The sequence below is a fragment of the Oncorhynchus tshawytscha genome, unplaced genomic scaffold (assembly GCF_018296145.1).
Source record: "Oncorhynchus tshawytscha isolate Ot180627B unplaced genomic scaffold, Otsh_v2.0 Un_contig_2916_pilon_pilon, whole genome shotgun sequence".
Lineage (NCBI taxonomy): Eukaryota > Metazoa > Chordata > Actinopteri > Salmoniformes > Salmonidae > Oncorhynchus > Oncorhynchus tshawytscha.
This window is the reverse complement of record NW_024609621.1, coordinates 37,501-61,711: the sequence shown is the minus strand read 5'-3', so window position 1 is coordinate 61,711 and position 24,211 is coordinate 37,501. Positions and strand designations below refer to the sequence as shown.

Sequence of the window (24,211 nt, the reverse complement as noted above, 5' to 3'; positions counted from 1 at the left end):
TCTGTCTCAGTGTGTATCTCTGTCTCAGTGTGTATCTCTGTCTCAGTGTGTATCTCTGTCTCAGTGTGTCTCATCTCTGTGTCTCAGTGTGTATCTCTGTCTCAGTGTGTATCTCTGTCTCAGTGTGTATCTCTGTCTCAGTGTGTATCTCTGTCTCAGTGTGTATCTCTGTCTCAGTGTGTATCTCTGTCTCAGTGTGTATCTCTGTCTCAGTGTGTATCTCTGTCTCAGTGTGTATCTCTGTCTCAGTGTGTATCTCTGTCTCAGTGTGTATCTCTGTCTCAGTGTGTATCTCTGTCTCAGTGTGTATCTCTGTCTCAGTGTGTATCTGTCTCAGTGTGTATCTGTCTCAGTGTCTCAGTGTGTATCTCTGTCTCAGTGTCTCTCAGTGTGTATCTCTGTCTCAGTGTGTATCTCTGTCTCAGTGTGTATCTCTGTCTCAGTGTGTATCTCTGTCTCAGTGTGTCTCATGTGTATCTCTGTCTCAGTGTGTCTCAGTCTGTCTCAGTGTGTATCTGTCTCAGTGTGTATCTGTCTCAGTGTGTATCTCTGTCTCAGTGTGTATCTCTGTCTCAGTGTGTATCTCTGTCTCAGTGTGTATCTCTGTCTCAGTGTCTGTCTCAGTGTGTATCTCTGTCTCAGTGTGTATCTGTCTCAGTGTGTATCTCTGTCTCAGTGTGTATCTCTGTCTCAGTGTGTATCTCTGTCTCAGTGTGTCTCAGTCTCTGTCTCAGTGTGTATGTGTATCTGTCTCAGTGTGTATCTGTCTCAGTGTGTCTCAGTGTGTATCTCTGTCTCAGTGTGTCTCTGTCTCAGTGTGTATCTCTGTCTCAGTGTGTATCTGTCTCAGTGTGTATCTCAGTCTCAGTGTATCTCTGTCTCAGTGTGTATCTCTGTCTCAGTGTGTATCTCTGTCCAGTGTCTCAGTGTGTATCCCAGTGTGTATCTCTGTCTCAGTGTGTATCTCTGTCTCAGTGTGTATCTCTGTCTCAGTGTGTATCTCTGTCTCAGTGTCTGTCTCAGTGTGTATCTCTGTCTCAGTGTGTCTCAGTCTCTGTCTCAGTGTGTATCTCTGTCTCAGTGTGTATCTGTCTCAGTGTGTATCTCTGTCTCAGCCCAGTGTGTATCTCTGTCTCAGTGTGTATCTCTGTCTCAGTGTGTATCTCTGTCTCAGTGTGTATCTGTCTCAGTGTGTATCTGTCTCAGTGTGTATCTCTGTCTCAGTGTGTATCTCTGTCTCAGTGTGTCTCAGTGTGTAGTCTCAGTGTGTATCTCTGTCTCAGTGTGTCTCATCTCTGTCTCAGTGTGTATCTCTCAGTGTGTCTCTGCCCAGTGTGTATCTCTGTCTCAGTGTGTATCTGTCTCAGTGTGTATCTCACCGTGGTCTCCAGCCCAGTGTGTATCTCTGTCTCAGTGCTGTCTCAGTGTGTATCTCGTCATCAGTGTGTTTTACACTGTCTCAGTGTGTACCTCCCTGAAAGAACACTGCAGCAGTGACTTCTCTCTGTCCTGTATCACTGTCTCTGAGTTCATATGTCTCAGTGTCCAGTACCTGTCTCAGTGTGGAGTGTGTATCTCTGTCTCAGTGTGTATCTCTGTCTCAGTGTGTATCTCTCAGGTGATCTCTGTCTCAGTGTGTATCTGTCTCAGTGTGTAAAGTGTGTATCTCTGTCTCAGTGTGTATCTCTGTCTCAGTGTGGGATCTGTCTCCAGCCCAGTGTGTATCTCTGTCTCAGTGTGTATCTCTGTCTCAGTGTGTATCTCTGTCTCAGTGTGTATCTCTGTCTCAGTGTGTATCTCTGTCTCAGTGTGTATCTCTGTCTCAGTGGTATCTCTGTCTCAGTGTGTATCTCTGTCTCAAAGTCTCTCAGTCTCAGTGTGTATCTCTGAGGTGTGTAGTCTCAGTGTGTATCTCTGGTGATCTCTGTCTCAGGTGTATCTCTGTCTCAGTGTCTCAGTGTGTAGGGATCTGTCTCAGTGTGTATCTCTCAGTGTGTAGTCTCAGGGTCTCAGTGTGTAGTCTCAGTGTGTATCTCTGTCTCAGTGTGTAGGTGGTCTCCAGGTGTGTATCTCTGTCTCAGTGTGTATCTCTGTCTCAGGGAGGTGTGTCTCTCAGGGAGGGAGGGAGTGTGTAGGGTATCTCTGTCTCAGTGTGTATCTCTGTCTCAGGGCCCAGGTGTATCTCTGTCTCAGGGAGGGTGTAGTCTCAGTGTGTAGTCTCAGTGTGTAGTCTCAGTGGTCTCCAGGTGTGTATCTCTGTCTCAGTGTGTATCTGTCTCAGTGTGTATCTCTGTCTCAGGGAGGTCTCCAGTGTGTATCTCTGTCTCAGTGTGTGTGTATATCTGTCTCAGTGTGTATCTGTCTCAGTGTGTAGTGTGTATCTCACCGTGGTCTCAGCCCAGTGTGTATCTCTGTCTCAGTGTGTATCCAGTCCAGTGTGTAGTCTCAGTGTGTATCTGTCTCAGTGTGTATCTGTCTCAGTGTGTATCTCAGGTGTGGTCTCCAGCCCAGTGTGTATCTCTGTCTCAGTGTGTCTCTCTGTCTCAGTGTGTATCTCACCGTGGTCTCCAGCCCAGTGTGTATCTCTGTCTCAGTGTGTATCTGTGTCTCCAGTGTGTATCTCTGTCTCAGTGTGTATCTGTCTCAGTGTGTATCTCACCGTGGTCTCCAGCCCAGTGTGTATCTCTGTCTCAGTGTGTATCTCACCGTGGTCTCCAGCCCAGTGTGTATCTCTGTCTCAGTGTGTCTCTCTGTCTCAGTGTGTATCTGTCTCAGTGTGTATCTCTGTCTCAGTGTGTATCTCACCGTGGTCTCCAGTGAGCCCAGTGTGTATCTCAGTGTGTATCTGTCTCAGTGTGTATCTCAGTGGTCTCAGTGTGTATCTCTGTCTCAGTGTGTATCTCACCGTGGTCTCCAGGGAGGGAGCCCAGTGTGTAGGGTGTGTATCTGTCTCAGTGTGTATCTCACTGAGCCCAGTGTGTACTGAGTATCTGTCTCAGTGTGTATCTGTCTCAGTGTGTATCTCAGTGGTCTCCAGCCCAGTGGAGGGAGGGAGGGAGGGAGGGAGGGAGGGCCAGGGTGTTTTACACTGAGAGGGAGGGAAAGAACACTGCAGCAGAGACTTCTCTCTGCCTGTACACTGAACTGAGTTCATATGAATAGGTCCAGTACCTGGAGGGAGGGAGGGAGGGAGGGAGGGAGGGAGGGAGGGAGGGAGGGAGGGAGGGAGGGAGGGAGGGAGGGAGGGAGGGAGGGAGGGAGGGAGGGAGGGAGGGAGGGAGAGGGAGGGAGGGAGGGAGGGAGGGAGGGAGGGAGGGAGGGAGGGAGGGAGGGAGGGAGGGAGGGAGGGAGGGAGGGAGGGAGGGAGGAAAGGAGAGGGAGGGAGAGAGGGAGAGTTAAAGTTGACCTAACTGTAGCAGCATTGCCAAACTACAGATGTAGGATCGTAATTTGAGCCAGTTTGCTACAGCGGGAAAATAATCCTGCAACAACATGAAATGTGAATTATTATGTGGATTATAATTAATGAACATTTTTGTAGGAGTTGATACATTTTTCATTCTAACCAGTCCAGACCAGAGCAGAACAGTCCAGACCATGTGATGTGTCAGAGAGACATGGTGCAGTCAGACTCACTGACTGTATTACACACAACAGCAACAAAGCCACGTTTAGTAGGCCAAAATGGAGCCTGCAAATAGGGCTCAGGGTGTGTGTGTGTGTGTGTGTACGTGCGTGCGCGTGTGTGTGTGTGTGTGTACGTGCGTGCGCGTGTGTGTGTGTGTGTATGTGTGTGTGAGTCCTTAAATTCACCCTACAACAGCAAACTAGAAACATTCTTGCCTTGAGGTCCAGAAATAACCATGAACCTCCCTGTCTAAATCTGACCCTGGTCTTTAAATAGATGTGATGATGGCACCTCTTTGAACAGTGGCCCTTAGTACCCCTTAAGTACAGCTTGTTACCACGTATTCACAGCTACATTACAGACGGCTCTTTTCCCTGGAAAGACAAGTTAGTGGAGCCGTTGTAACGTAATGGGCCTCATACTGTGTCCTGTAGGGGAAGATGGTAGGAGATATGAGGGCAGTTATAGAGGAGGGAGAAAGGTGAGATGGGGGAACGTATCGCTCGCTTGCACATAAACACACACACACACACGCACACACAGTAGCATGGGGCAGAATAGGTGAATGGGTGGAAAGGCTGAGACTAGTGTGATTCCAAAATGACACCCTAATCCCTATGTAGTCCACTACTTTAGAATAAAACCCTATGGGCCCTAGCACCCTAATCCCAATGTAGTGCACTACTTTAGACCAGAAATAGGGTACCTTTCAGTCACTGTAGCAGGTTTCACACAGTAACACTTTGGCCAGGACTGTGATGTCATAACCTGTTGTTTAGGCTGCTGGAGATGGTCGCACAGCGTACACATAAACAACCATGGGGGGGGGTGTGTGTGTGTGTGTGTGTGTGTGTGTGTGTGTGTGTGTGTGTGTGCGTGCGTGTGTGTGTGTGTGTGTGTGTGTGTACACATAGCTAAACCGTCATGGGTAGTGTTCCACTACAATAATCTCAACCAATTCGGAGACGCCATTTTGTAAATAATACTTCCAGTCAGTTTATTTGTCCGGGTTTTAATATGGTCAGTTTAAATACATAGTTTGATTTATATGGGCCTTAGCAAGTGTGTGTGTGTGTGTGTGTGGTGTGTGTGTGTCCGTGTGTGGTGTGTGTGTGTGTCCGTGTGTGGTGAGTGTGTGTGTCCGTGTGTGGTGTGTGTGTGTGTGTGTGTGTCCATGTGTGTGTGTGTGTGTGTGTGTGTGTGTGTGTCTGTGTCCGTGTGTGTCTGTGTCTGTGTGTGTGTGTGTGTGTGTGTGTGTGTGTGTGTGTGTGTGTGTGTGTGTGTGTGTGTGTGTGTGTGTGTGTGTGTGTGGTGTGTGTGTGTGTGTGTGTGTGTGTGTGCGTGTTAAGGGAAACGGATGTTTAGTATAAAGCAAATCTAAGGTCAACCTCCCTGATGTTCAGGATTTGGGGCAGGAGGGGCTGATCATAGATCTGTGGTTAACAACAGCTTCTACCCAGGAGCAGGGAGGGGCTGATCATAGATCTGTGGTTAACAGCAGCTTCTACCCAGGAGCAGGGAGGGGCTGATCATAGATCTGTGGTTAACAGCAGCTTCTACCCAGGAGCAGTGAGGGGCTGATCATAGATCTGTGGTTAACAGTGTAGGACCAGACGTTAAGTCTGGCAAACGGACAGCGTTTAGTCTCAAGGAGAGTCGGTGACCTGAACTGCTCTCTGGGTAGAATGACAAAACGATGCTAAAGTGTGTCCCAAATGGCACCCTAGGTCCTGTGTCCTACATAGTGCACTGCACTTCTTCCCTATCAGGCCCTGATCAGAGGCACCAGTATACTGTAGTGAACAGAGACTAGGAAGTCCTATTCCCACTGAATGTGCTGTATATTGACGTTTTCACACTTTTCCTCTTTTAAAATATATAATCCACTGTCCTTTCCTGTCCCGACCATGTGACCATGTGGCCATGTGACCATGTGTGTGTGACACCCCTACAACCCTTACCCTGTCCCAGCTGGGCCTTGTTGAGGGCCTCCTTGGCCGATCCGAACCCCAGCTCCCTGCAGACCACACTGGCTGCCTTCAGGTCCCACAGGTGGTCCGACACGGTCCCCCACTTCCCCTCTCTCAGTACCTCCACCCTGCCCTCCCCCAGCCTGGGGCCTGCTTTCAGACGTACCCCCAGCTAGAGGAGGAGAGAAGGGAGGGGGAAGGGGAGAGGAGTGAGAGAGGGGTAGGAGGGGGGAGAGAAGGATGAGGTAAAAGTGTGAGTCATAAGAATTGCCCAAGGGATGATTTGTCAATAATAGCTGTGCAGGTGAAGAGAAGAGAGGTTTTCATTCAGAGGAAAGCCTGAACGCGGAGTCCTTTATTATTTCTAATAAACGTGAGAGACCCAACTACCAGAACAGGTTTCTTACTCGTCGTCTCTCCACCCTCTCTTCCCTGTCCCCCCTCTCCTCCCTGTCCCCCTCTCCTCCCTGCCCCCCTCTCCTCCCTGTCCCCCCACTCCTCCCTGTCCCCCTCTCCTCCCTGCCCCCCCCTCTCCTCCCTGCCCCCTCTCCCACCCTGTCCCCCTCTCCTCCCTGCCCCCCTCTCCTCCCTGTCCCCCTCTCCTCCCTGTCCTCCTTCTCCTCCCTGTCCCCCTCTCCTCCCAGTCCTCTCCCCCCTCTCCTCCCTGTCACCCCTTTCCTCCCTGTCCCCCCTCTCCTTCTCCTCTTTCTCTCCCTTTCTCTCTTCTCTCTCGCCCACTCTCCCTCCCTCTCTCCCTCCTTACCTGGACGTCGGGGGGAGCGGGCGGTCTCCCCGAGGAGAGGCGTGTGAACTGGTGTCCAGGTACACAGCGCACCACGGCGTACATGCCCCCCTGACAGGTGACCTGGTTCCTGGGGAGGGAGAGCTGGGAGTGGCACTGGGAGAGGACAGGCTCCGTACCCAAACACTTGACCTGCTCTACCCAGTAACCCTTCTTACTGGACAGACCTGCTAGTCTGGAGGGGAGAGGGGGAGGGGGGAGAGAGAAGGGGAGGGGAGAGAGGTGAGGGGAGGGGAAGGGAAGGGAGAGGAGAGGAGGACAGGGGAGGAGAGGGGAAGAAGGGAGAGAGAAGGGGAGGGGAGAGGGGGGAGGGGAAGGGAGAGGAGGGGAGAGGGGAGAGGGGGGGGGGGAGAGGAGAGGAGATGAGAGGAGGAGAGGGGAAGAAGGGAGAGAGAGAGAAGGGGAGGGGAGAGAGGGGGGGAGGGGAAGGGAGAGGAGGGGAGAGGAGGACAGGGGAAGAAGGGAGAGAGAAGGGGAGGGGAGAGAGGGGAAGGGAGGGGAAGGGAGAGGAGGAGAGGAGGACAGGGGAAGAAGGGAGAGAGAAATATTAATCATCACCACCACCATGACAAATTAAAGACAGGCAGAGAACAAACAATAAAAAAATGAAACAAACAAGCAGATATGTACCTTGTAGAGGGATCTGCCAACTTGGAGTCCCATAGTTTCCTGAAAGAAACAGAAGAGTATTACTACCAGCCCTCCTCTATAGACAGAATACTGGTTAATACCTCTACCAGTCCTCCTCTATAGACAGAATACTGGTTAATACCTCTACCAGTCCTCCTCTATAGACAGAATACTGGTTAATACCTCTACCAGTCCTCCTCTATAGACAGAATACTGGTTAATACCTCTACCAGTCCTCCTCTACAGACAGAATACTGGTTAATACCTCTACCAGTCCTCCTCTATAGACAGAATACTGGTTAATACCTCTACCAGTCCTCCTCTATAGACAGAATACTGGTTAATACCTCTACCAGCCCTCCTCTATAGACAGAATACTGGTTAATACCTCTACCAGTCCTCCTCTATAGACAGAATACTTGTTAATACCTCTACCAGTCCTCCTCTATAGACAGAATACTGGTTAATACCTCTACCAGTCCTCCTCTACTGACAGAATACTGGTTAATACCTCTACCAGTCCTCCTCTATAGACAGAATACTGGTTAATACCTCTACCAGTCCTCCTATATAGACAGAATACTGGTTAATACCTCTGCCAGTCCTCCTCTACAGACAGAATACTGGTTAATACCTCTACCAGTCCTCCTCTACAGACAGAATACTGGTTAATACCTCTACCAGTCCTCCTCTATAGACAGAATACTGGTTAATACCTCTACCAGTCCTCCTCTACAGACAGAATACTGGTTAATACCTCTACCAGTCCTCCTCTATAGACAGAATACTGGTTAATACCTCTACCAGTCCTCCTCTATAGACAGAATACTGGTTAATACCTCTACCAGCCCTCCTCTATAGACAGAATACTGGTTAATACCTCTACCAGTCCTCCTCTATAGACAGAATACTGGTTAATACCTCTACCAGTCCTCCTCTATAGACAGAATACTGGTTAATACCTCTACCAGCCCTCCTCTATAGACAGAATACTGGTTAATACCTCTACCAGCCCTCCTCTATAGACAGAATACTGGTTAATACCTCTACCAGTCCTCCTCTATAGACAGAATACTGGTTAAGTCCTCCTCTATAGACAGAATACTGGTTAATACTCCCAGTCTCTATAGACAGAATACTGGTTAATACCTCTACCAGTCCTCCTCTATAGACAGAATACTGGTTAATACCTCTACCAGTCCTCCTCTATAGACAGAATACTGGTTAATACCTCTACCAGTCCTCCTCTACAGACAGAATACTGGTTAATACCTCTACCAGTCCTCCTCTATAGACAGAATACTGGTTAATACCTCTACCAGTCCTCCTCTACAGACAGAATACTGGTTAATACCTCTACCAGTCCTCCTCTATAGACAGAATACTGGTTAATACCTCTACCAGTCCTCCTCTACAGACAGAATACTGGTTAATACCTCTACCAGTCCTCCTCTACAGACAGAATACTGGTTAATACCTCTACCAGTCCTCCTCTACAGACAGAATACTGGTTAATACCTCTACCAGGGGTGCCTAGACCTAGTGTCCCCCATCCTCACTCCGCCCTCCCTCCCTCCCTCCCTCCCTCCCTCCCTCCCTCCCTCCCTCCCTCCCTCCCTCCCTCCCTCCCTCCCTCCCTCCCTCCCTCCCTCCCTCCCTCCCTCCCTCCCTCCCTCCCTCCCTCCCTCCCTCATTCCTTCCCTCTCTCTCTCTGTCAGGTTAAGTTGAAATGTAAATAAAACCGTCTGTTCTCATAGAGAACAGGCCGGGGAGACCTAGTGCTTGTGTGGTTACCCACAATGCCCTACTGAGGGATCTGAATGTTCCTATTGTAAAGCCAGGTCAACATACACACTCTCTCTCCCTCTCTCTTCTCTCTCTCCTCTCTCCCTCTCTCTCCTCTCTCCCTCTCTCTACTCTCTCTCTCTCCCTCTCTCTCCTCTCCTTCTCTCTCCTCTCTCTCCTCTCTCTCTCTCCTCTCTCTCTCTCTCTCTCTCCCTCGCTCTCTCTTTTTCTCTCTGTCTCTCTCGCTCTTGTCTCTCTCCTGCTCCCTCTCTCCATTTCTTTCCCATTCTCTCTCTTTCTCTCTCTCTTTATCTCTCTCTCTTGTCCCTTCTCCCAGGGTCTGTCTCTCTCTCCCCTCTGTCCCCCTCCTTCTCTCCCTCTGCCCCCCGTCTCTCCCCCCTGCCCCCCCCTCTCTCCTCCCCTCCCTCTCTTCTCTCACTCATCATTTTTCCTTTCCTTCTTTCATGGGTATTTCAGTCCTGTTGAATGTACATGTCTGGTCTAGGAAACCCACAGAAATAACTATAAATATGCACATAGAATAAATTAGATCAAAGCTTACAGAAAGTACAGACACAAGCCCTGCGTTGCCCACATGTCCACGTGTCAGATGTTACAAAACTGTGCACACATCTCAAATGTCACCCTATTCCTTATGTAGTGCACTCCCTTATGTAGTGCACTAGACCAGAGGCCTGTGGGATCTGGAAAAAAAGTCACAAGTAGTGCACGATATAGAGGATAGTGTCATTGGGGACGCATGTTGTGAATCTGTTTCATAACCAAAAGGAGGAGTACCCCTCTCAGACAGAGGAAAGGAACAGGGATGCATGGCTTCATTTGTTGGTCAGTAAAGTACCGGTGCAGGCCCACTTTACTGGTGCAGTGGCACAGTCCCAAATGGCACCTTATCCCCTATGTAGTGCACTACGTTTGACCAGGATGGACCCCGGTCGAAAGTAGTGCACCACATAGGGAATTGGATGGTGTTTGGGACTTTAGGTTCCTGTTGACCACATTGGAAACTTCAGGGTTCCAAGTCCAGGAGTTCTATAACAGGATCCACAGTGGGAAAGTAGAGAGAGAACTCCATAAAAACTGTTATTCACTAAACAGACGTCTTCTGAGACGACACAGACGGAAGTATCCTTTAATATGACGGCTGACAGATGGACGCACACACACACAACGCTTACACACACACACACACACACACACACACACACACACACACACACACACACACACACACACACACACACACACACACACACACACACACACACACACACACACACACAACGCTTAAACACGCACACACACACGCACGCACGCACGCACGCACACACACACACACACACACACACGCACACACACACACACACACACAACGCTTACTCACACACACACACACACACAACGCTTAAACACGCACACACACGCACACACACACACGCCTACACACACACACACACACACACGCACACACACACAACGCTTACTCACACACACACACACACACACACACACACACACACACACACACACACACACACACACACACACACACACACACACACACACACACACACACACACACACACACACACACACACACACACACACACACACACACACACACACACACACACAGAGCGAGAGAGAGAGAAAGAAACACACACTGGCACTATTTGAGCCAACAGAGGAATTAGTTTCAGGTCGACCACTTCAAACACCAGTGACCGGAGTCTTGCCAGGATTGTGGGTTTGACTCCCTCTAAGTGGCTTTGGATAAAAGTGTCTGCTAAATGGTTTATATTATTATTCTAGTTATAATAATGGTTAGGTTTGTGTAACAGCCCCAGATAAACACGTCCTGGTATAGCTCACACCACAGGGACGTTGGCAGGAGGGTCACAAACAGAAGAAAATGGGGAGGAACGGGGAGATACGACCTGTCTGAACGAGTCCAACAACAAACTGTTGTTTTCATTTTCCTTGGAAAGATACATTTGTTTGCGGAGATCGTCTCTCTCCCGTTCTCTTATCGCTGCAGATGTCCTGTTCATAGTAAACACTGCAGATGTCCTGTTCATAGTAAACACTGCAGATGTCCTGTTCATAGTAAACACTGCAGATGTCCTGTTCATAGTAAACACTGCAGATGTCCTGTTCATAGTAAACACTGCAGATGTCCTGTTCATAGTAAACACTGCAGATGTCCTGTTCATAGTAAACACTGCAGATGTCCTGTTCATAGTAAACACTGCAGATGTCCTGTTCATAGTAAACACTGCAGATGTCCTGTTCATAGTAAACACTGCAGATGTCCTGTTCATAGTAAACACTGCAGATGTCCTGTTCATAGTAAACACTGCAGATGTCCTGTTCATAGTAAACACTGCAGATGTCCTGTTCATAGTAAACACTGCAGATGTCCTGTTCATAGTAAACACTGCAGATGTCCTGTTCATAGTAAACACTGCAGATGTCCTGTTCATAGTAAACACTGCAGATGTCCTGTTCATAGTAAACACTGCAGATGTCCTGTTCATAGTAAACACTGCAGATGTCCTGTTCATAGTAAACACTGCAGATGTCCTGTTCATAGTAAACACTGCAGATGTCCTGTTCATAGTAAACACTGCAGATGTCCTGTTCATAGTAAACACTGCAGATGTCCTGTTCATAGTAAACACTGCAGATGTCCTGTTCATAGTAAACACTGCAGATGTCCTGTTCATAGTAAACACTGCAGATGTCCTGTTCATAGTAAACACTGCAGATGTCCTGTTCATAGTAAACACTGCAGATGTCCTGTTCATAGTAAACACTGCAGATGTCCTGTTCATAGTAAACACTGCAGATGTCCTGTTCATAGTAAACACTGCAGATGTCCTGTTCATAGTAAACACTGCAGATGTCCTGTTCATAGTAAACACTGCAGATGTCCTGTTCATAGTAGAACACTGCAGATGTCCTGTTCATAGTAAACCCTGTTCAGATAGTCACTGCAGATGTCCTGTTCATAGTAAACACTGCAGATGTCCTGTTCATAGTAAACACTGCAGATGTCCTGTTCATAGTAAACACTGCAGATGTCCTGTTCATAGTAAACACTGCAGATGTCCTGTTCATAGTAAACACTGCAGATGTCCTGTTCATAGTAAACACTGCAGATGTCCTGTTCATAGTAAACGCTGCAGATGTCCTGTTCATAGTAAACGCTGCAGATGTCCTGTTCATAGTAAACACTGCAGATGTCCTGTTCATAGTAAACACTGCAGATGTCCTGTTCATAGTAAACACTGCAGATGTCCTGTTCATAGTAAACACTGCAGATGTCCTGTTCATAGTAAACACTGCAGATGTCCTGTTCATAGTAAACACTGCAGATGTCCTGTTCATAGTAAACACTGCAGATGTCCTGTTCATAGTAAACACTGCAGATGTCCTGTTCATAGTAAACACTGCAGATGTCCTGTTCATAGTAAACACTGCAGATGTCCTGTTCATAGTAAACACTGCAGAAGTCGGCTCAGACGTGAAGGACCTTTGAAAGGCACCTCCGACACTGCCTCAACAAAGAGCGATGCGTTTGGGATTGGACTGATTTAGACCAAAACAACAACACAAGAGGAGGTGATCCTGTTCACCAGACAGAGGGATTCTTAGATGCCCAACATCAGTCAAGTATCGTGTTAAAAGGTCACTGACAGAAACCACACTGAGAAACAGCCCACGAGAATCAGAGACAGAAACCACACTAAGAAACAGCCCACCAGAATCAGAGAGAGAAACCACACTGAGAAACAGCCCACCAGAATCAGAGACAGAAACCACACTGAGAAACAGCCCACCAGAATCAGAGACAGAAACCACACTGAGAAACAGCCCACCAGAATCAGAGACAGAAACCACACTAAGAAACAGCCCACCAGAATCAGAGACAGAAATCACACTGAGAAACAGCCCACCAGAATCACCTGCTGACAGCAGGTCAGTCAGTGGGGTTATAGCTGACACAGCAGGTCAGTCAGTGGGGTTATAGCTGACATCAGGTCAGTCAGTGGGGTTATAGCTGACAATGCAGGTCAGTCAGTGGGGTTATAGCTGACAATGCAGGTCAGTCAGTGGGGTTATAGCTGACAGCAGGTCAGTCAGTGGGGTTATAGCTGACACAGCAGGTCAGTCAGTGGGGTTATAGCTGACATCAGGTCAGTCAGTGGGGTTATAGCTGACAATGCAGGTCAGTCAGTGGGGTTATAGACTGACACCAGATCAGTCAGTGGACTTGGCTAAGACTGGACCAGGTTGGGAAGACTTGGCCAAGACTGGACCAGGTTGGGAAGACTTGGCCAGGACTGGACCAGGTTGGGAAGACTTGGCCAGGACTGGACCGGGTTGGGAAGACTTGGCCAGGACTGGACCGGGTTGGGAAGACTTGGCCAGGACTGGACCAGGTTGGGAAGACTTGGCCAGGACTGGACCAGGTTGGGAAGACTTGGCCAGGACTGGACCAGGTTGGGAAGACTTGGCCAGGACTGGACCAGGTTGGGAAGACTTGGCCAGGACTGGACCAGGTTGGGAAGACTTGGCTAAGACTGGACCAGGTTGGGAAGACTTGACCAGGTTGGGAAGACTTGGCTAGGACTGGACCAGGTTGGGAAGACTTGGCTAAGACTGGACCAGGTTGGGAAGACTTGGCTAAGACTGGACCAGGTTGGGAAGACTTGGCTAAGACTGGACCAGGTTGGGAAGACTTGGCTAAGACTGGACCAGGTTGGGAAGACTTGGCTAAGACTGGACCAGGTTGGGAAGACTTGGCCAGGACTGGACCAGGTTGGGAAGACTTGGCTAAGACTGGACCAGGTTGGGAAGACTTGGCTAAGACTGGACCAGGTTGGGAAGACTTGGCTAAGACTGGACCAGGTTGGGAAGACTTGGCTAAGACTGGACCAGGTTGGGAAGACTTGGCTGACTGACCAGGTTGGGAAGACTTGGCTAAGACTGGACCAGGTTGGGAAGACTTGGCTAAGACTGGACCGGGTTGGGAAGAATTGGCTAAGACTGGACCAGGTTGGGAAGACTTGGCTAAGACTGGACCAGGTTGGGAAGACTTGGCTAAGACTGGACCGGGTTGGGAAGACTTGGCTAAGACTGGACCGGGTTGGGAAGACTTGGCTAAGACTGGACCAGGTTGGGAAGAATTGGCTAAGGCTGGACCGGGTTGGGAAAACTTGGCTAAGACTGGACCGGGTTGGGAAGACTTGGCCAGGACTGGACCAGGTTGGGAAGAATTGGCTAAGACTGGACCAGGTTGGGAAGACTTGGCTAAGACTGGACCAGGTTGGGAAGACTTGGCCAGGACTGGACCAGGTTGGGAAGACTTGGCTAAGACTGGACCAGGTTGGGAAGACTTGGCTAAGACTGGACCAGGTTGGGAAGACTTGGCTAAGACTGGACCAGGTTGGGAAGACTTGGCTAAGACTGGACCAGGTTGGGAAGACTTGGCTAAGACTGGACCAGGTTGGGAAGACTTGGCCAGGACTGGACCAGGTTGGGAAGACTTGGCTAAGACTGGACCAGGTTGGGAAGACTTGGCTAAGACTGGACCAGGTTGGGAAGACTTGGCTAAGACTGGACCAGGTTGGGAAGACTTGGCTAAGACTGGACCAGGTTGGGAAGACTTGGCTAAGACTGGACCAGGTTGGGAAGACTTGGCTAAGACTGGACCAGGTTGGGAAGACTTGGCTAAGACTGGACCGGGTTGGGAAGAATTGGCTAAGACTGGACCAGGTTGGGAAGACTTGGCTAAGACTGGACCAGGTTGGGAAGACTTGGCTAAGACTGGACCGGGTTGGGAAGACTTGGCTAAGACTGGACCGGGTTGGGAAGACTTGGCTAAGACTGGACCAGGTTGGGAAGAATTGGCTAAGGCTGGACCGGGTTGGGAAAACTTGGCTAAGACTGGACCGGGTGAGGCCAAAGTGAACTTGGCCAACCAGTAGAGTAAGACCAAACCAGACTAAAGTACCATTTGGCACCACAGAAGAGAGAGTCATTCACTGACGCATAAACCAACCTCTCAACCTCAAGTTAAACGCCCAGAACACCAGGATCAGCCCAAATGGCACCATATTCCCTATTTAGTGTACTGTTTTAGAACAGGGCCCTCTGGTCAGAATGTAGCGCAGTATATAGGGAGTATGATGCCATTTGGGACACAGCCCAGCTGTCCATCCCTGACAGATACTGAAGTTAGGCTCTCTGAATCAAACGGCAGAGCAGAGATGGCTGTGCTTGTCCTTCTATCATTCATCTGCTCTGTGGTTTAGGTGGAAGGAGGCTAAGACACCATCCTTCATCTGCTCTGTGGTTTAGGTGGAAGGAGGCTAAGTCCCCATCATTCATCTACTCTGTGGTTTAGGTGGAAGGAGGCTAAGACACCATCATTCATCTGCTCTGTGGTTTAGGTGGAAGGAGGCTAAGTCCCCATCATTCATCTGCTCTGTGGTTTAGGTGGAAGGAGGCTAAGTCACCATCATTCATCTGCTCTGTGGTTTAGGTGGAAGGAGGCTAAGTCACCATCATTCATCTGCTCTGTGGTTTAGGTGGAAGGAGGCTAAGTCCCCATCATTCATCTGCTCTGTGGTTTAGGTGGAAGGAGGCTAAGTCACCATCATTCATCTGCTCTGTGGTTTAGGTGGAAGGAGGCTAAGTCACCATCATTCATCTGCTCTGTGGTTTAGGTGGAAGGAGGCTAAGACACCATCATTCATCTACTCTGTGGTTTAGGTGTAAGGAGGCTAAGTCCCCATCATTCATCTACTCTGTGGTTTAGGTGGAAGGAGGCTAAGACACCATCATTCATCTGCTCTGTGGTTTAGGTGGAAGGAGGCTAAGACACCATCATTCATCTACTCTGTGGTTTAGGTGGAAGGAGGCTAAGTCACCATCATTCATCTGCTCTGTGGTTTAGGTGGAAGGAGGCTAAGACACCATCATTCATCTGCTCTGTGGTTCAGGTGGAAGGAGGCTAAGACACCATCATTCATCTACTCTGTGGTTTAGGTGGAAGGAGGCTAAGTCCCCATCATTCATCTGCTCTGTGGTTTAGGTGGAAGGAGGCTAAGACACCATCATTCATCTACTCTGTGGTTTAGGTGGAAGGAGGCTAAGTCCCCATCATTCATCTGCTCTGTGGTTTAGGTGGAAGGAGGCTAAGACACCATCATTCATCTGCGCTGTGGTTCAGGTGGAAGGAGGCTAAGACACCATCATTCATCTACTCTGTGGTTCAGGTGGAAGGAGGCTAAGACACCATCATTCATCTACTCTGTGGTTTAGGTGGAAGGAGGCTAAGACACCATCATTCATCTACTCTGTGGTTTAGGTGGAAGGAAGCACCGGTCACCAGTTTAAAAATAAATAATATTGTCTGCCATTGCTCTTCAAAATGACTGGCTGACAAAATGGGAGGCCAGCACAGGGCCCACTAACTGACTACTGAGGTGAAATGTTTGTCTAAAAACCTCTAGAGTTGTGTATGTGTGTATAAACACCTTTAAGCTCTGTGTCAACATTGGCCTAACGTTCTCTTTGAAACAGATTTAGAAACTGTTGAGAGATTTGGAGAGACGAACGGCTGGCATCAAATCACTGTTATTTCCTCTGAGAGGGGAACAGCAAACGTGGCAACGTTTTCATCTCATGAAGAAAAAGAACAACAACAAAAACATTTTTTTTTCTCTCTCTGGCGGTGAAACATTCACAACCTCTCACAACCTCTCACAACCTTTCTCCAGCCTCACACCTCGGCAACTGGGGCAGAAAAACCTCCGTTAAAAAGCTGAAAATCTTCCCCAAAAAGGGGATTCCTAGACAAGGAAAATGTGGAGGTCTCGGTGGGTTTAGTGACATAGAGTTGGAGAGAGGGCACCTCTTTGCATCTTTGCCATAATGGTGTGCCAAGTGCTCCCCCTATCCAACTCTATGGTTTGTGATCTCAATCAGGAAGTGACTGTAAAGTGGAACAGATTTTTTTAAATCAGTGTGTGTGTGCCCTCCACCTCTCCATCTCTCTACCTCTCTATCTCTCTGCCTCTCCATGTCTCTATGCATGTGTGTGTGAAAGGATATGTTTGTGTGTGTGTGTGTGTGTGTGTGTGTGTGTGTGTGTGTGTGTGTGTGTGTGTGTGTGTGTGTGTGTGTGTGTGTGTGTGTGTGTGTGTGTGTGTGTGTGTGTGTGTGTGTGTGTGTGTGTGTGTGTGTGTTTATTCAGCAGCCTAACCTGGACATTAGCTGTAATTATCTGGGATGTAAAGATAGTTTATGGTAGAGGAGACATCCTCCACACAGGCCGTAAATAAAGCCTGTGGCTGGACGGACAGACAGAGGTGGTCTGTGTGTCTGTGGGCTTTAAAGGTCTGTGCCTTTATAAAGGTTATTTACAGCTGGGGACAGACAGATGGACAGATGGACAGATGGACCAGATTCACAGAGACGTCCATCGCCCGGGTAATGGATTCTACGGGTCTAAGTGTTCTAGAATATGACTGTAGAAGTGACATGTGGGAGACTTGGGGAAATAATGGAACTACTGTAGCCCACAAAAACACAAACAAAGATAATTGTATCAATAAACGTTTCTCACTGAAAGACGCAAACCTTTCCCAACCAAACCATGTAGCCACTGAAACACACAAACCTTTCCCAACCAAACCATGTAGCCACTGAAACACACAAACCTTTCCCAACCAAACCATGTAGCCACTGAAACACACAAACCTTTCCCAACCAAACCATGTAGCCACTGAAACACACAAACCTTTCCCAACCAAACCATGTAGCCACTGAAACACACAAACCTTTCCCAACCAAACCATGTAGCCACTGAAACACACAAACCTTTCCCAACCAAACCATGTAGCCACTGAAACAACCAAACCAAACCATGTAGCCACTGAAACACACAAACCTTTCCCAACCAAACCATGTAGCCACTGAAACACACAAACCTTTCCCAACCAAACCATGTAGCCACTGAAACACACAAACCTTTCCCAACCAAACCATGTAGCCACTGAAACACACAAACCTTTCCCAACCAAACCATGTAGCCACTGAAACACACAAACCTTTCCCAACCAAACCATGTAGCCACTGAAACACACAAACCTTTCCCAACCAAACCATGTAGCCAAACACACAAACCTTTCCCAACCAAACCATGTAGCCACTGAAACACACAAACCTTTCCCAAACCAAACCATGTAGCCACTGAAACACACAAACCTTTCCCAACCAAACCATGTAGCCACTGAAACACACAAACCTTTCCCAACCAAACCATGTAGCCACTGAAACACACAAACCTTTCCCAACCAAACCATGTAGCCACTGAAACACAGATACCTTTCCCAACCAAACCAGAGGTAGAGAGAAACAGAGAGAAGAAACAGATAGAGAAACCATAGACGGGGTGAGAGATAGACGGGGTGAGAGATAGATGGGGTGAGAGAGAGAAACCTGAGAGATAGACCATGGGTGAGAGATAGATGGGGTGAGAGAAACCATGAGAGATAGACGAGGTGAGAGATAGATGGGGTGAGAGATAGAAACGGGGTGAGAGATAGACGGGGTGAGAGATAGAAACGGGGTGAGAGATAGACGGGGTGAGAGATAGACGGGGTGAGAGATAGACGTGGTGAGAGATAGACGGGGTGAGAGATAGACGGGGTGAGAGATAGATGGGGTGAGAGATAGACGGGGTGAGAGAGAGACTGGGGTGAGAGATAGACGGGGTGAGAGAGAGACGGGGTGAGAGATAGATACGGGGTGAGAGATAGACGGGGTGAGAGATAGAGAGAGAAAGAGAGAGAAACAGATAGAGAACGAGAGATAGATGAGGTGAGAGATAGATGGGGTGAGAGATAGATGGGGTGAGAGATAGATGGGGTGAGAGATAGACGGGGTGAGAGAGAGATGGGGTGAGAGATAGACGGGGTGAGAGATAGATGGGGTGAGAGATAGATGGGGTGAGAGATAGACGGGGTGAGAGAGAGATGGGGTGAGAGATAGACGGGGTGAGAGATAGATGGGGTGAGAGAGAGATGGGGTGAGAGATAGACGGGGTGAGAGATAGATGGGGTGAGAGAGAGATGGGGTGAGAGATAGACGGGGTGAGAGATAGATGGGGTGAGAGATAGATGGGGTGAGAGATAGACGGGGTGAGAGATAGATGGGGTGAGAGATAGATGGGGTGAGAGATAGATGGGGTGAGAGATAGATGGGGTGAGAGATAGATGGGGTGAGAGATAGACGGGGTGAGAGATAGACGGGGTGAGAGATAGATGGGGTGAGAGATAGACGGGGTGAGAGATAGATGGGGTGAGAGATAGATGGGGTGAGAGATAGACGGGGTGAGAGATAGACGGGGTGAGAGATAGATGGGGTGAGAGATAGATGGGGTGAGAGATAGAGATGGGGTGAGAGAGATGGGGTGAGAGATAGACGGGGTGAGAGATAGACGGGGTGAGAGATAGATGGGGTGAGAGATAGATGGGGTGAGAGATAGACGGGGTGAGAGATAGACGGGGTGAGAGATAGATGGGTTGAGAGAGAGATGGGGTGAGAGATAGACGGGGTGAGAGATAGATGGGGTGAGAGATAGACGGGGTGAGAGATAGATGGGGTGAGAGATAGAGAGAGAAAGAGAGAAAACTAGAGAGTTTTTGTAAGACTTATAGGAAGTGCTGTCGTATGCTATTTCCACCGGTTGTGTATAATTACATGAGATTAGAGGATACGTTCCTGGTCTCCATCCAAACACACATGATGCTCCTCCTACAGCCAGCCTCTGACATTAATAACATACTCTTTAAGGTTACGTCCCAAATCACACCCTATTCCCTATTTAAGGCACTATGTTTGACCAGGGCTTTGATAAAAAGTAGTGCACTAAAAAGGCAATAGCTAGTCATTTGGGACACACCCCTGCTCTTTAAGACTATTTAAAAGTGCATAGCCTACTATGATGAGGCAAAGTCCAGACATGCAGGCATGGTTAGCCCAATGCTGGTGAGTAACTGCTGTGTGGATGGTGGTTGTAATGCTGGTGAGTAACTGCTGGTATAGATGGTGGTAGTAATGCTGGTGAGTAACTGCTGGTATAGATGGTGGTAGTAATGCTGGTGAGTAACTGCTGGTATAGATGGTGGTAGTAATGCTGGTGAGTAACTGCTGGTATAGATGGTGGTAGTAATGCTGGTGAGTAACTGCTGGTATAGATGGTGGTAGTAATGCTGGTGAGTAACTGCTGGTATAGATGGTGGTAGTAACTGTTGGTATAGATGGTGGTAGTAACTGTTGGTATGGATGGTGGTAGTAACTGCTGGTATAGATGTTGGTAGTAACTGCTGGTATAGATGGTGGTAGTAACTGTTGGTATAGATGGTGGTAGTAATGCTGGTGAGTAACTGCTGGTATAGATGGTGGTAGTAACTGTTGGTATAGATAACTGTTGGTAGATGGTGGTATAGATGGTGGTGAGTAACTGCTGGTATAGATGGTGGTAGTAACTGTTGGTATAGATGGTGGTAGTAAACTGCTGGTATAGATGGTGGTAGTAACTGCTGGATAGATGCTGGTATAGATGGTGGTAGTAACTGCTGGTATAGATGGTGGTAGTAACTGCTGGTATAGATGGTGGTAGTAACTGTTGGTATAGATGTTGGTAGTAACTGCTGGTATAGATGGTGGTAGTAACTGTTGGTATAGATGTTGGTAGTAATGCTGGTGAGTAACTGCTGGTATAGATGGTGGTAGTAACTGTTGGTATAGATGTTGGTAGTAACTGCTGGTATAGATGGTGGTAGTAACTGTTGGTATAGATGTTGGTAGTAACTGCTGGTATAGATGGTGGTAGTAACTGTTGGTATAGATGGTGGTAGTAACTGTTGGTATAGATGGTGGTAGTAATGCTGGTGAGTAACTGCTGGTGTGGATGGTGGTAGTAATGCTGGCTCTGCACCCCCCCCAGCACACACAAGCACACACACACACACACACACACACATTTATGTGAAAAATGGGGATGTCAAAATGGGGACACACCTTTCCAGACACAAACACACCCTCTCTCCCTTACCTATAGACGGTGTGGTCGTATGCCTCGGCGGAGGGGTATCCCAGCATGCCACACACCACACGGCTGCCGCTGAGGTCCCAGCCCTGGTCGCACACATGACGCCACCTCCCAGCATGCTTCACTTCCAAAACGCCCTCTGACAGCAGGCCGTTACGGACGCCTGTCAGAACGGGCCGGAGACGTACCTCCTCCAGTCTCACCCTACTGGCCGTCTGGAGGAGGGGGGAGGGGGGATAGGAGAGAACAGAATCTAACTTTCTCTCCACAACAAGGACATGAAGGAACAAACACACTGAAAACAGGGTGTGTGTGTGTGTGTGTGTGTGTGTGTGTGTGTGTGTGTGTGTGTGTGTGTGTGTGTGTGTGTGTGTGTGTGTGTGTGTGTGTGTGTGTGTGTGTGTGTGTGTGTGTGTGTGTGTGTTGTGTATATCAAAAGTTTTGGGTAGAACCTTAGAAATGTCCATGTTTTTTAAATAAAACATTTATGCCCATTAAAATAACATCAAATTGATCAGAAATGCAGTGTAGACATTGTTAATGTTGTAAATTGTAAATTACTATTGTAGCTGAAAACGGCTACAATAGCTTCATTAAATAGTACCCGCAAAACACCAGTCTCAACGTCAACAGTAAAGAGGCGACTCCGGGAGGCTGGCCTTCTAGGCAGAGTTGCAAAAAAAAAGCCATATCTCAGACTGGCCAATAAAAAGAAAAGATTAAGATGGGCAAAAGAACACAGACTCTGGACAGAGGAACTCTGCCTAGAAGGCCAGCATCCCGGAGTCGCCTCTTCACTGTTGACGTTGAGACTGGTGTTTTGCGGAGGTACTATTTAATGAAGCTGCCAGCTGAGGACTTGTGAGGCGTCTGTTTCTCAAACTAGACACACTAATGTACTTGTCCTCTTGCTCAGTTGTGCACCGGGGCCTCCCACTCCTCTTCCTATTCTGGTTAGAGCCAGTTTGTGCTGTTCTGTGAAGGGAGTAGTACACTGTGTTGTACGAGATCTTCAGTTTCTTGTCAATTTCTCGCATGGAATAGCCTTCATTTCTTAGAACAAGAATATACTGACGAGTTTCAGAAGAAAGGCCTTTGTTTCTGGCCATTTTGAGCCTGTAATCAAACCCACAAATGCTGATGCTCCAGACATTCAGCTAGTGTAAAGAAGGCCCGTTTTATTGCTTCTTTAATCAGGACAACGGTTTTCAGCTGTGCTAATGTAACAGTATAGCTTCCGTATCTCTCCTCGCCCCTACCTGGGCTCAAAACAGGGACCCTCTGCACACATTATCAACGGCCTCCCAAAAAGCATCGTTACCCATCGCGCCACAAAAGACGCAGCCCTTGCAGAGCAAGCGGAACAACTACTTCAAGGTCTCAGAGCGAGTGATGTCACCGATTGAAACGCTATTAGCGCGCACCCCGCTAACTAGCTAGCCATTTCACATCGGTTACACTAACATAATTGCAAAAGGGTTTTCTAATGATCAATTAGCCTTTTAAAGTGATAAACTTGGATTAGCCAACACAACGTGTCATTGGAACACAGGAGTAATGGTTGCTGATAATGGGCCTCTGTACGCCTCTTTTAGATATTCCATTAAAAATCAACCGTTTCCAGCTACAATAGTCATTTACAACATTAACAATGTCTACACTGTATTTCTGATCAATTTGATGTTATTTTAATGGACAAAAAATGTGCTTTTCTTTCAAAAACAAGGACATTTCTAAGTGACCCCAAACTTTTGAAGGGTAGTGTATATATATGTGTGTATACAGTATGTGTGTATAATGTGTGTATATGTATGTGTATATGTGTGTGTGTGTATCTATATATGTGTATAATGTGTGTATAACCTGTGTGTGTGTATTACGTTCCAAAACAGTGGTAAGGTCATGAACTTAGCCTCAGTATATAAGATGTTATGAGGTCTAACAGATGGGTAGGTGATAAATGGGCTGGTCTTTCCTCTGTGGAGGCTCTGCGAACAGCCCTGTGTTTAGGGAGTTGGGTCTGTTTACCTACTAGAGGTTGAGGCCTGAATGTGAGGGATACTGCACATTATGAATTGGATCCGGAAAAGGCCTGGTTTTAGGGCCGTCTGTAATTACGGCGTGCCTATCGGGCTGTGGGCTCCTGGCTCCACCAATCAGCTTCCTGTACCCCGGGAGTCGCCATGGGGCTACTTGAGGCGACCGTGGATAGGTACAGTGCAGTAGTGTTGGGGTGTTGAGTGTGTGTGGGCGGGTGTGTGTGTGGGGGGGAGGGTTGAGTGTGTGTTTGTGAATGTGAGAGAGGGAAAGGGGGAGCAAGAGAGAGGCAGAGCAAGACAGAGAGAATGAGAGAAAGGGGAAGCCAGAGAGAGGCAGAGCAAGACAGAGAGAATGAGAGAAAGGGGAAGCCAGAGAGAGGCAGAGCAAGACAGAGAATGAGAGAAAGGGGAAGCCAGAGAGAGGCAGAGCAAGACAGAGAGAATGAGAGAAAGGGGGAGCCAGAGAGAGGCAGAGCAAGACAGAGAGAATGAGAGAAAGGGGAAGCCAGAGAGAGGCAGAGCAAGACAGAGAATGAGAGAAAGAGCAAGACAGAGCAAGACAGAGAGAATGAGAGAAAGGGGGAGCCAGAGAGAGGCAGAGCAAGACAGAGAGAATGAGAGAAAGGGGAAGCCAGAGAGAGGCAGAGCAAGACAGAGAGAATGAGAGAAAGTGTTTTTCGTCACCTGTCCGTCTGTGATGTCTGTCTCCAGGTCCATGTTGGTGATTTCTGCCTCTGGTTCAACATGGTTCCCACTGGGCTGCCTGGGGATCTCTGCCTCCCATCTGGCCGCCTGTGGTCCGGTCCGCCCCACATCCTGGGCCTGCCTGTAGGCTGCACCATTCCCCAGCCGGGGGGGGATCTGATGACCCTGGGGCACGGCCGGGTTCTCCTGTCTCGTCCTGGCCTCCCCTCCCGCCTGACTCTGGCCGTTCCGGGTACGCAAGTGGATATCATGACCCCGGCGCTGTTGCCGTGAACTTTGACCCTGACCTCTGGGGGTGTTGCGGTGGAGGGCGATCTCATGACCCCTTCTCCCGGGGGATGTGATGTGAGCAGGGGGAGGAGGGGCCACCCTGTCTTGGACTGTGGATAGACGTGGCGGTGTGGAGAGGTTGGGGATCCTCTGTGGTCGGGCCGAGTCCACTGGGACGGCCAGGGATGTGGGGGAGCCCTCTACCTGGTTAGGGGAGTAGTCGACCCTCCTCTG

The 24,211-nt window shown here is 48.6% G+C and overlaps 1 protein-coding gene across 1 annotated transcript in view; it reads right to left on the bottom strand.

Moving 5' to 3' along the window:
* The window catches only part of LOC112230079 (lysyl oxidase homolog 4), a 53,441-nt gene that overhangs the window by 24,618 nt on the left and 4,612 nt on the right, over positions 1 to 24,211 (bottom strand). Inside the window, exons 3-8 of the mRNA XM_042316389.1 lie at positions 23,687 to 24,211; positions 20,967 to 21,178; positions 7,031 to 7,069; positions 6,362 to 6,575; positions 5,590 to 5,770; positions 3,027 to 3,171 (exon numbers count right to left, since the gene is read on the bottom strand). The exon at positions 23,687 to 24,211 is cut by the window's right edge and continues 125 nt beyond it. Of these exons, the coding sequence (XP_042172323.1) occupies positions 3,027 to 3,171; positions 5,590 to 5,770; positions 6,362 to 6,575; positions 7,031 to 7,069; positions 20,967 to 21,178; positions 23,687 to 24,211 (1,316 nt within the window). The remainder of the gene's footprint in view (positions 1 to 3,026; positions 3,172 to 5,589; positions 5,771 to 6,361; positions 6,576 to 7,030; positions 7,070 to 20,966; positions 21,179 to 23,686) is intronic.